This window comes from Pseudopipra pipra, chromosome W, assembly GCF_036250125.1.
Source record: "Pseudopipra pipra isolate bDixPip1 chromosome W, bDixPip1.hap1, whole genome shotgun sequence".
Classification (NCBI taxonomy): Eukaryota; Metazoa; Chordata; class Aves; order Passeriformes; family Pipridae; genus Pseudopipra; species Pseudopipra pipra.
The window spans coordinates 516,655-529,143 of NC_087580.1; the positions used below are offsets into that span (position 1 = coordinate 516,655).

Here is a 12,489-nt window from a genome sequence, read left to right on the forward strand (position 1 = left end):
GGAGAAATTGGGGACACAGTGAGGGTGACTGGGGTCATACTGGGGATGACTGGGATCAAACTGGAGTCGTACTGGAAGTGTCTGCAAGTTACTGGGATTGTACTGAGGGTGACTGGACTCATAGTGGGATCATACTGGGAGCAACTGGGACCACCTTGGGGGCAACTGGGATCCTATTGGGAGTGACTGGGATCCTAGTGGGAGTGACCAGGACCATACTGGAACCATCCTGGGAGTGACTGTCAGTGACTGGGATCATATTGGGCATAACTGGAAGTATTCAGGGGGGAACTGGGAGCCAGTGGGGCCATGCTGGAAGTATAGTGGAACTGGGAGTAACTGGGAGTGACAGGGTGGATGCTGGAGGCAACTGGCATAGACTGGGAGTGACTGGGAGTGGCTGTGAGTAACTGGGATTATGCTGGCAGCTACTGGGAGCAACTGGGGGTGAGTGGGACCACATTGACTTCAACTGGGATATACTGGGAGAGACCAGGAGTGAGTGGGATCATACTGAGACTGACTGGGATCATAGTGAGAGTAACTGGGAGTGCCAGGGATCATACTGGGAGCAACTGGAACCATAGTCAGTGACTGGGAGGAACTGGGAGCCTGCTGGGGGCAAATGGCTTTATCCTGGGAGTGCCAGGGCATGTCTGGATTCATCCTGGCTGTGAGTGCCACCATCTGGGGTGTCACTGGGATCCTACTGGGATGGTCCTGGGAGGGACTGGGAGGGAGTGGAACTCTAGTGGGGTGACTGGGAGCAACTGGGACCATGCAGGGGGTAACTTGGATCCTACTTGGAGAGACTGGTATCGTACCGGGAGTGACTGGGATCATAGTGGGATGATACTGGGTATGACTAAAAGTGACTGAGATGATACTGGGGGTGACTGGGAACATGTTGGAGGCAAGTGGGATCTACTGGGAGTGGCTGGGAGTGACAGGGATGATACTGGGAGTGACTGGAAGCACAGTAGGGGTGAATGGGAGCAACTGGAACCACGCTGGGGGCAACTGGGCTCATAATGGGATCATCCTGGGAGTGACTGCAATAATATTGGGAGTATGTGAGAGGGACTGCAACCATACTGGGGATGACTGGGATCAAACTGGATTCATACTTCAAGTTCCTGGGATCATACTAGGAATGTCTGGACTCATAGTGGGATCAGACTGGGAGCAACTGGGACCATGCAGGGGGCAAATGGCCTCGTCCAGGCAGTGACTGAAAGTGCCTGGGGCCATACTGGACTCAGACTGGGAGTCCCTGAGAGGGAAAGGAACCATCGTGGGGGGGACTGGGAGCAACTGGGACCACCTTGGGGGCAACTGGGATCCTATTGGGAGTGACCAGGACCATACAGGAACCATCCTAGGAGTGACTGTCAGTGCCCGGGATCATACTGGGAGTGACTGGAACTACAGAGAGGGGAACTGGGAGCCAGTGGGGCCATGCTCCAAGGAACCCCCAAACTCACTCAGAGCCCACCCAGGACCCCACCTAACCCTTTTTTTGGGGGGGACATTTATGGGCACTGGTGTTACTGGGAGCTCCCCCGGCTGCAGGTGAAGAGCTCTGGGGTGAGAGGGGGTGTTGGGAAGGGGGGGTCAGTGAGTCAGAGGGGATAAAAGGGGTGGTGGGACCCCAAAGTGAGTAAGAGGGGAGTGGGACCCCCCAAAAGTGGAGGGGGAGGGAGACTGAGAATTGGGGGCTGATGGGAAAGGGGTGGGAGAGGTCAGAAAAGTGGTGGAAACGGGAAGGTGGAACCCCCAAAGTGAGCATGAGGGGGTTGGGGATTGGGGGATGATGGGTAAGGGGTGGGAGAGGGGGAAAAAGTGGGGGTTGGGACCTCATAAGTGATCCTGGGCGGGCTGGGAATTGAGGGGAACCACGGAAAACCCTTGTCAGAGAGAAAATTGGGTGACCCGAGTCCTGGATGCTTTTAGGAAAGAGGTCTGAACATTTTTTGAAGAATGGAGGGGGGTGACTTTTTTATTCTTGACCTTTGCAGTTCTCCATTTGGGGGCAGGATGTCCTCTGGGCCAATGTTTTGTTCCCTTTGCAGTGAGTGCAGCCTCAGAGGGCTGAGCCCTCTCTGGCTGGGCTTGGCCTCTCCTGCAGAGACTCAGGCCTGGCTGGGCTGCCCCAGGCAGACGCTGCAGGAAGAAGAGCTCAGGCCGCCTGGCTCTGGTGTCCCTGGGGCTCAGCCTGTGCCCCATTGCTGTGCAGGGGCTGAGCCCCACCTCTGCCTCGGGGCCTTGGCCAAAGGGCTGGCAAGGAAGAGGCCCAGCAGCCTTGGGGCCTGCCCAGCTTTCCTCCTCCCTGGGGGCTCTCAGTCCTCCCCTGACACCGTGGGGGCCCAAGGCCTTGCTGGCTTCGGGCTCACGGCCCGCCGGCACCATCCCAGCGGCCTGACCCCCCTCCTTCCCCTCTCTCCAGCCTCTCCTGCCTTTTCTGGCAAGGGGCCATCCAAGGAAAACCCCGGTTCTCAGCAATGGCACCTGTGACACGGCTGCAAGGCTCGAGTGGGCCAGGCAAGAGCAGGAGCACCGAGAGCCTGAGGAGCCAGGAGATGCCCTGGCTGGGCATCGTGCTGCTGCGGGACGAGCTGACACCTCTGCACAGTCTCTGCCCGTCCCTGCCAGCCGACTTCTGCCCAGGCTCTGGGCACGGGGACGCAGCACTGACAGTTTTCAGCCACCACGCTGTTCCACAGAGGCTGTGATGTCACAAGGCCCTTGCCTGGCAGCCAGGAGATGGGCAAGGCAAGGCAAGGACGGAGCCTCGGAGCCACCAGCACGCTGTCCCCAAAGGCTGGGGTGGCACAGAAGCCCAGAGTCCATGACCTTGGCAGAGACTTGTGAGATCAACTGGGGTCCAGCCTACGCCCCATCCCCAGCACGTCAAGCAGACCACGGCACTCAGTGCCATGGCCAGTCTTTGCTTAAACACCTCCAGGGACGCTGACTCCACCACCTCCCTGGGCAGCCCATTTCAATACCTAATCCCTGTTTCTCTCCAAAAAGTCCTGCTCCTGTCCCTGACAAACAGCCCCTGACAGGCAGGTCCTCGTGTCCTCTTGTCTTATCGCCTGTTGCCTCGGAGAAGGGGCTGACCCCCACCTGGCTCCAGCCTCCTGTCAGGAAGTTGTGGACAGGGAGAAGGTCAGCCCCGAGCCTCCTCTTCTCCAGCTTGGAGAAGCCCAGCTCCCTCAGCTGCTCCTCACAGGCCATGCACTGCAGACCCTTGCCCAGCTCCATTGCCCTGCTCTCCACCCACTCCAGCCCCTCAAGGTTCTCCCTGAATTGAGGGGCCCAGAGCTGGACACAGCACTCCAGCTGTGGCCTCACCAGTGCCCAGTCCAGCAGAAGCATCACTGCCCTGCTCCTGCTGCCACACCATTTCTGATCCAGGCCAGCCTGCCCTTGGCCTTCTTGCCCACCCGGGCACCCGCTGGCTCAGGTTCAGCCTCTGTCCACCAGCACCCCCAGGGCCTCTCCCACGGGGACCCTTTGCAGCTCCTCTGTCCCCGGCCTGGAGCTGCAGGGGGTTCTTGTGGCCAGAGGCCCCAAAGGCACCAAAGGCACTCTTGAACCTCATGCCCACGGGCTCGGCCCAGAGGTCCAGCCTGGCCAGGTCCCTCTGCACAGCCTTCCTGCCCTCCAGCACATCCACACTGCAAGCCAGCTTGGGGTCCTCTGCCAATTTGCTCATGGAAGACTCAATGCCCTCCTGCACATCCCCACGAAAAATAGGCAACAGGACTGGGCCTGTTACCCAACAAGTTCTAGTGCTTGACAAAGGAGCCCACCCAGCAGTGGGGAGAAACTGCTGGCAGGAGATTGAATGGGGGCAATAGACAATGGATGATGGACAAGTTCTGGGCCATGGTCATTTGTTAGAAAAACAAAGTAAAAGCTTAAGGCCTGCCATATTTCAGTGGTCAGATGTTGAGAAAATCTTAGATGATGCAGGACATATTCTGCATCAGGCCTGCTTGCACAATCCGGCCTGCGTGCCGGACGGCAGGGACCTGTGTTCTCCAGCAGCAGAAGTGTGTCCTTGAGCAGCAGATATCAGAAAGCTGCATAGAGGAAAACAAAGAAGGAGGTTGTTATCCAGGATGTGAGAAACCAGAAGAGGGGGGGACCTGGAAATGTGCCTTGGCTAGTAGAGCCAATGAAGTTATAGATATAGTGTGTGAAAGTGAATGTAACCAATAGAAAGTTAAAACAGAGCATCTGAACCCTGTAGGACCCTTGATAATGTGTGTATTTTTGGAATAAAGTTAGAGCATTGCCTTTTCCGTCCATGAGGATGTGTCTCTGACTCTCGAGCTCGTTTTTTGCATCTTCTCCTTTTAGTCAGAGAGCTGGCAGAGAAATCTCTTTTTGAGACCTGGACACCAAGAAGGCAGAATTTCTAAACTACTAAGACCCTTAGAGAAACCAGAGACAAAGACAAAACTAACACAGACAGTTACTGAGGCTCTCTCTATCCAGGGAAAAGACAAGAAAAGGACAAAAACTGTGGACTAAGTATCATGCAAAGTGAGAAATCAAGAACCAATAGAAGAGAGAATAAGAATTCCTGCAGAGAACTGGTAAACCAAGGGACAAGAATTCTTTTGTCTGCTAAAATGTAGAAATTGTTAAGAGTTTTGAGAACTGATGTCCAGGTGTCAGAGAGCAATTGCTGTGTCCCTTCAGCGCTGAATGAAGTAGGGTCACCTCTGGAACCCAACCAACTGCTCAGAGATTTTATTCCCCGGCTTTCACTGACAGTTTCTGGGGACCCAGATGAGACAAAGCAGCGCCGACAGGGCAGAGCAGAGGAATCGTTGGCCCTGCAGCGTGTACCAAAGGAGTTTTGAGGAGATCTTCCAGTTCCCTGGTCTGGAGAGTTCACCACGCCTTCTTTTCTGGGAAAAAGAACAGGCCATGAATTTTGGGGACTTGATTTTAAGGCCTTTTGCCTGCACATAAGGCACAGCAATGGGAAGGACTCAGCGTGAGGCTGAGAGGTTTCTGTCGTGGTTTGTGGGCTTGGGTGAGATTGGGCCATAATGACAGGACACCTGTAAAATCTGGGCTTTGGGAAAGGTTGGGGAGGGTTGGGAAAGGTGTTGAAAGGGTGGTTTTGCCTGAGGTGTTAAACATGGGAGTGGGTCTGTCTTCCCAATTCCCAAGAGAAGAGATCCCAGAAAGCTCCCCTGCAGGTTGTGTTTTAGGGAACAGGAGAAGAGACCGAGGGTAAGGGGTTTCTTTCCTGGAGGGAAGGGCTGTCGTTCACTTGCAGGAGCCCTGCACTGAAATTGCCAGTCTGACTGCCCAAACTGAACACAGCTGAAGATTCCTGCCAGACAAAAGGCGGCAGGACAGAAAGCTCTTTCTGCCCATGGAGTTCCCAGGGTGGCCCCCAACTGCATCTGAAACCTGAAGGTTCCAGGCTTTCTTTCCTGGGGGAAAGGCCGTGACATCCCAAAGAGTCCCGTGGCAGACAGGTGGGGCTGCACTGTGGGGGTGTGAGGTGTTGGTTCTTTGGTTTCCAGGGGCTATTCCAGAATGGAGAGGACAGGCTGTGACATCACAAAGGGGCCCGTGGCACATGGGTTGGGCTGCACTAGGGGCTGTGAGACATTGGTGTTTTGGTTTCCAGCAGCCATTCTGGAATGGAGGGGATAGGCCGTGACATCCCAAGAGGGCCCTTGGCACATGGGTGGGGCTTCACTTTGGGGTTGTAGGGCGTTGGTTCTTTGGTTGCCAGGGCCCATTCTGGAATGGAGAGGACAGGCTGTGACACCACAAAGGAGCCCTTGGCACACGGATGGGGTTGAACTGTCACATGATGGGGGCTTGGTTCTTTGGTTTCCAGAGGCCATTCCAGAATGGGGGCCAAAGGTGGTTTTGCAGAATAAAAGGTCGAAAACGGAAATTCCGCCTCAGAATTCCCACCCATGGCTCCTGCTCGGAGTTGGCACCTGCTCCTGAAAAAGTTTTGGGGGGGTTCCCCTCGTTATTTTAGGGGTTTGGTGCCCCAGCTGAGCGTTGTTCTGTCACCACTGCTCGCAGTGCTGAAAGGTTATTTTGCAGAATAAAAGGTCAAAAATGGAGATCTCACCCAAAACTGAGGTTGTTTTGGTCAGCCAGGTCCTGCCTGGAGTCGGCACCCACTCCCCAGAGGATTTTGGGGGGGTTCTCCCCATTATTTGGGGTATATTAAATTAGTCATCAATTCACCCCAAATGGTGGGTTTGGGATATAAAAATCAATTATTAACACAATGATTAGCACACAGTTATTAGTTCACAATTAATAATTGGTGGTTTGGGGGCATCACAAATCATGGACAATACACCCAAACTGGTTGTTTTTTTGTGTATAACAAAGCAACGATTTTAAAAAGCAGCTTTCAAGCTTCAGTTTTATAAACACTTGCTTTTTATTAATGTGAAACGTTGCAAAACCGGCCCCAAAATCCGCCTTTTTCTACTTAAAACGGACACTCCCGACCCCACTCTCGCAGTCCTCAACCAGGTCTGCACCCCGCCTTTCCCGCGCTGCCCACGGGGGGGCGCAGTTCCCAAGCAGGTCCGCCCTGAGGGTGGGGAAAGGGAAGGGGTGGAGCGTGGGGAGGAGCGGCCAATGGGAGTGAGGGGGCGTGGTTTAATCAGCCAATCAGCACGTTCCGAGGGTGAGAAGAGTGGGAGTGATGCAGAAGTACCAGGAGGGAAAGAACGGACACTAAAAGGCTCCTTTCTCACCCCAAAACCGCCCCCAAACCGCGGCCACCGCAGAAAAAACTTGAAATAAGGCTGAAAATAGTGTGAAAAAAGGCTGATTTACCTCCCACCGAAATGGAGGGCCAAGAGAAGCACCGGCCTGAGCTCCGCCTATTCTCCACCTATTATTAATATGGCTACATAAATGTCGTACTCATATAAATATGGCTACATAAATGTTGTACTCATATAAATATGCATTTAAGGCAAATTGTATAAATACCAGTTGCATTTGTGCAAACCTTTTGAGCAAGTTTTCTGTGGTGCAAACCACACTTGTGCTGCTCAAAAGGTCCAAAGGATGGGGGATAGCACCAGTTCCTTGTACCTGATTTTTTGAATTCACCCTGAAAATTTCAGTTGCAGTGCTGGGGTGAAGCTCCCCCATCTGGTCAGAGATTTAGGTTGAAAGTCCTGGTTTGGGGTCTCTTAATTTCCCCTCCCACAGGACGAAGTTGTCAGGGCGGCTGCAGATCCAGTTCTTCTCCCTGTGGCACAGGGACGAGCTGATCCACCAGTCATCGAGGTACCCACAGGGTCCTCCACCCCTCACCTCAAACCTGCAAAGCCAACGGGACCAGAGTGAGAAAGGGAAAAGGAAAAGAAGAAAACTCCCCCAAAAATTAAGAAGAGCTGGGATTTCCTCTCTGGCAGAGAAGGGCTTGGGCTGGGGGGAGTCTCTAATTCTCTGATCAGGGTTGGGGGGCAGCGACCTCGGCCCATCCCAACCCCCCATGGAAAGCCAGGAGCTGCCTGGACACGGGGCAGGAGAAGGTGCCCATCCCAGGATGGGGCATCCCAGACTCCAGGAAATCCCTGGGGCCCACCCCGGGGCTCCAGCACGGACACAGGGACCCACCTGCCGTTCAAGGCCGTGCCATTGATCCACTCCCAGCTGTTATCCCTCATTCCCAGCCCAATCCAGTGGTTTGCTTTGCCTTTATAGCGCAGAAGGAAGGCCTGCAAAGCAAAGAAACGTTGTCTTTGGCCAGTCTTGCCTTCCCCACCTCCTCTTTCCCTCCTGTGTCCACCCTCAGCCAGACCTGGGGCTTTTCCCAAGGGCTTGGCTCCCAGCTCCAGCACTGGTAGCACTTTGGGGCCAGCCTGGGGGGTTTGGGGCTGGTTTTATCCTCTTGGTTTCCCCATGTTTCCCACCCCGGTGCTGCTGCAGAGGCTCAAGCCCAGTCCTCACCAGTTCATCCCAGTCCTCACCAGTTCCTCCCTGGTGCTTATGGTGGCCAGGGAAGCTCCCAGGGCCTCACACCTTTCCCGGCCCGTGGTCCAGTTGCCCTCAGCCTCAGAAAAATGATAACATTTTCCTTGGAAACCAGGCCAGGTGTCTGGGCACACGTGGGAGAATTCCAGCTCAGAGAACCAGGGTCTCACACAGAGAACTGAAACACAGAAAGCTGAGTCAGACACGTGGGCAGCCCTGAAAAGCAGCAAAATGGGTTTGATTCCTTGGTTTATTCCAGCAGCTGGAAGAGGAAACTGGGGGATGATGCTCTTGGAAAAGGTGTGACCGAGTGAGGAGCAGGTGCCTGGAGCAAAGTGCAGGGAAAAAAGGGAGTCACCCACTTTGGGAGCCTCCCTTGATGCTGGGAATGTCCTGGGATCCTCCAATCGCCCAAAACGGAGGAGCCTGGCCCTGATCCTCCCCATGGGGGTGCCTGGGTGGGACTCACCAGTCAGTGCCACGACCAGGCTCAAGCTGAGGATCCCCAGGAACACACTCAGAGGAAGGGGAACACGCACCTTGGGGGATGTTCTCCGGTCTGACTCGGTTCTGTAGGACCCTGGGGCAGGAAAGAGCAGGGTGAGGATGGCCTGGCTCCTCTCCCCTCTGCTTTGCCCTCCTGTGCTGGACCCTCAGTCCATCCCGAGCCCCACCCAGGCCCATCCAGACCCCCCCACTGGTGCCGCCCCGGAGCGAGATGCTCTTCCCACCCCCTGCCCTCTCTTGGAACGTTTGGGGTTTTCCCAGCATTACCACATTTGCACTGTTCCTCTGGATCACTGCAGGTGTTCAGGGCTTCCTCCTGGCTTGAAGAATTTGGCTTTTGGGTTCCTTTCCCCATCCTTACAGAGAAGCCTCAGGGCCCGGGGCTGACCTTCCCTGGGCTCTGTGGGGTGGATGCACTCGGCAGCCTGGGGTGGAAGGAGAGGAGAGGCTGAGGGGACCTGCAGGGAGCTGAGACCTCCTGGGGCACAGCCCAGCCAGCCCCCAGAGCCCTTGTGGGGTTGGCACTGGCTTTCAGCGTTGTCATGGTGCCAAGGGGCACCATCTGGCAGGGCTGAACCCACATCTGGGAGAGGAGGCAGCACAAAGGACAGAGGGAGGGGAGGGGAAAAGGTAAGGAAGGGAAAGAGAGGGGAGGGAGAAAGATTAAGGAGGGAAAAAAAACCCTAACAAATTAAGCAGAAAGGAAAGAAAAAGACAAGTTTAAAGGCACTTTTAACTATTAAATAAATAAGTCATTGAGAGCTCACAGGTTTGCAGGGGACAGGAGCCTGTTCAGGGCTCAGGGGGGGAAAAGGCACCGGGGGCTCGGAGCAGAGTTTGTGCTTTGGGGGCCGTTTTGCAAAAACACACAGGGTGGAAAGTAGGTTGTAACAGTTCACAGCATCTCTTCTGCTCGGGTTTTCTGTTCGTGGCTCCACACAAGCTTCTTTTGCTCTGGTTCCCCTCCCTCCCTGTGCCCTCTGTTACAGGAGCACGACCTGGTTCCCTGCACCCCCAACCAACAGGGGCAGCAGCTTTTGGTCCTCTTGGGTCTTGTTTAAGTCATTACCAGCACCAAATGGACCAACAGAAGCTCGTCAGGAATGTGTCCCGATAAAACAGCGATATTTCATTGCAAGGTGAGCTCTGAAAACTGCAGAGGCTTGTTTGTCAGTAAATGGATGTAAAAAAAACACAAAGCGGTTCCCTCAGAAGGGGTTTGCAGGAGAAAACTCAAGGAGTGCTCAGATAACAGCGTTTCCAGAGCAGTGAGAGGGTTAAATTGGTAGGAGAAAGGAACAAACACAGGATGAGCCAGAAGGGGGGGGTGCTTCCTCATCTCGGGGGTTTCTAAAGTGTAATAGGATAAAGGGCAGACCTTGCCCAAGCTCTGAGCTGGAGCTGAGCACGAAAGTGGGGAAGAGATCGTTACAGATGTAGGGCTTGTTATTTCAGAAACTAAACTATGATGTGTCTGGACCTGCTTCATATGGCAGAAGCCCCAGTGCACAAATTCAACCCCCTCATTTCAAGCCAAAATTTCAGTCCTACTTTAATTTCTGCCTCCCAGTGTCGACTGAACAAATTCAACCAATTCCCTTAAAAAGACCCACGAAGGTTCACCTTGTAAGACCCCACCTGGTGCAGCCCGAGCTCCTGCTCAGGTTTAATCCCTCCCAAACCCAATTCTGAGCCAGAAACCAGTGGGCTGGTGAAGGTTTTAACATTTGCAAAACTGAACTATCAATTTGAAAATAAAAGAGACCCAGTGCATTTCCTGATTCACTCAGTCCCACTGTCATTTTTGCTCCTTTATGATGACTAATTTCTGCCTCCCAGTGTTGACTGTACAAATTCCACAAATTCCCCTAAAAAGACCCCCGAAGGTTCACGTTGTGAGACCCCCCCTGGTGCAGCCTGAGCTCCTGCCCAGGTTCAATCCCTCCCAATCCCACCGTGGTTTCCTGCTGGTTCTCTCCAGCTCCCCCCAAAATCACTGTTCATTCCACTCAGCTGAAACAAATTAAAGTTCTTTTTATATCATTATTTACCTCTTTGCACCACGATTTGCTCAATTCTCTTCCCGAGAAGCAACTCTGTCAGCAACAAGGGGCTGAAGAAAACCCCGACAAAACCACTGCAGAAGCTCTTACAAGGCAGCAAAAATGACAAACCAGCCCAACCCCGCAGCAGACACTCAAACCAACCCCACAGCAGCAAAAGCCTCACTAAACCCAGCTGTAAAACTGTGACTTTTGGGGTTTATTCCCCCCTTCCCCTTCAACGTGCCACGTTTAATTAATCAGGTGGTCATTGCAGCCCCCCCAGAGACAAGCCCATGATGTGGGGGCTCAGCCCTGTCCCAACCGTGGCTCCCTGTGGGCAGGGAGCACCCACCACCCTGAGTTTGGCAGCCCAGGGGCTGCTCTGGAGTACTCACCTCGCGGGGCAGCTGTCAATGGGTGATAGATTTCTTGGAACTGAGTCTCTTGAGCCACAGACAGGACCGGAGTCAACCTGTTGCGTGGCTGACGGGTACAGAGGTGTGGTTTTGATGTGTACAGCGCTCTGGCTGTTTTGCTGTTCTCCAGCAGATCTGTGTTTCATCCAAGGCAATTTTTTTTGAACCCTTGCTTGCTTAAAAATATTTAAGAGTTCCCAGCTAAGGGATCCGTGATGGGCTGGCCCTGGTTGGTGCCAGATGCTGCTCTGTCACCCCCCTCCTCACCCGGGCAGGGGACAGAATTATTCCAAACTGCACAGTCTGGAGCCAGAGGAAATGAGAAGCTGTTGGAGATGTACGACCACCAGTGTGACATCTGAGAAACCCGGGGGCAGGCTGCTGGCTGAAGGGGTCCCACGTGGCTGGGATGGGGGCCCTGCACTTTAAATGATACCAGAAAAGATGGACCAAAATACACCCAACCACAAATATTGTCATAAATGTATTTATGACCTTGTTATACAGCCTTTCATTACCACGGGGAATTATTTCCGTGAAGAAAAGCTCAACAGTCGTGATGAAGGGGGGAGAGGGGAAAGGTATCTCAGGATTGTGCCCAGCGGCTCCTGCCCCGGCAGTTTGGAGCCCAGGGGCACCGAGCGCTGACGATTTGAGTCACTGCTTGTAAAATGTGCCGGGAACCGGCAGGAAAAGCAGCACCGCGTTGGCTCCGGTCCATGAAAACTGTTTCCCGGCATTTCTTGGCTCCGCGGGGGCGTCAAAATCGCTGCGAGGGGTCCCCCCCGCCCGCGTCTGAAAGAGCCGCAGCAAGAGTGGGAACAGAATAAAAGACAAGAAATAGAATAAAATGGAATAAAAGGCTGCACCGAGGGGTCCCCCGGCCGGTGTCGGGACGGGCGGTGTCGGGGGTGGCCAGAAGGGCTGCGCCGAGCGGGGTGGGAGCTGAGAATAAAATATAGAAAATAGAATTAAACGCGACAGCAGAGCCGCGGCCGTGCTGCAGGAGCTGCCCGGAGGGACAGACAGACAGACCCTCCCTTGGCTCGTGGGACCCACCCCCTGTCACTGAAGAGCTGCGACGAGAGGCGGGCGAGGGGCGGCGGCGGCGAAAGGGCCGCCCCGGAGCGGGGAGATGGGGGGTGTGAACGGAAAAAAAAAAAAGAGAGAAGGCAATAAAAGACCCGCGACCGAAACAGCGGCACCGACGGACACTCGCGGCGGCACCGAGGGACACTGCGAGGGGGGACGAGCGGCCCCGGGGAGCGTCCCCTGCCCCGCGTCCCTAAAAGAGCTACCCCTACGGACAGGCAGGTCCGCTCCGCCCTCGGGCACCGGGGTGGGAATCGGGGGGTTGTTCGCAACCGGCTCCCCCACAAAGTGGATTTTACAAGTTATTTTTAATTTTTATTCTTTTCGTAGTTCGATTTCTCCTCCGCCCCCCGACTTTCCCCGGCCGCGGTCCTGCCCGTGCCCCGGGAGCCGCCGGTGGGTGCCGAACCCGCGGGAATCGGGAT

General features: G+C 54.6%; 2 protein-coding genes across 3 annotated transcripts in view; one reads left to right on the top strand and one right to left on the bottom strand.

The window, feature by feature from the left end:
- LOC135405784 (C-type lectin domain family 2 member D-like) overlaps positions 1–12,489 on the top strand; it is a 64,633-nt gene that overhangs the window by 42,980 nt on the left and 9,164 nt on the right. The window lies entirely within an intron of this gene.
- Positions 6,425–10,885, bottom strand: LOC135405782 (C-type lectin domain family 2 member B-like). The gene is made up of 6 exons (XM_064640377.1): positions 10,563–10,885; positions 8,779–8,936; positions 8,474–8,584; positions 8,001–8,182; positions 7,648–7,748; positions 6,425–7,348 (listed from the first exon to the last, which is right to left on the bottom strand). The coding sequence occupies exons 2-6, from the start codon at positions 8,864–8,866 to the stop codon at positions 7,189–7,191; spliced, it is 642 nt and encodes a 213-aa protein (XP_064496447.1). The 5' UTR covers positions 8,867–8,936; positions 10,563–10,885; the 3' UTR covers positions 6,425–7,188.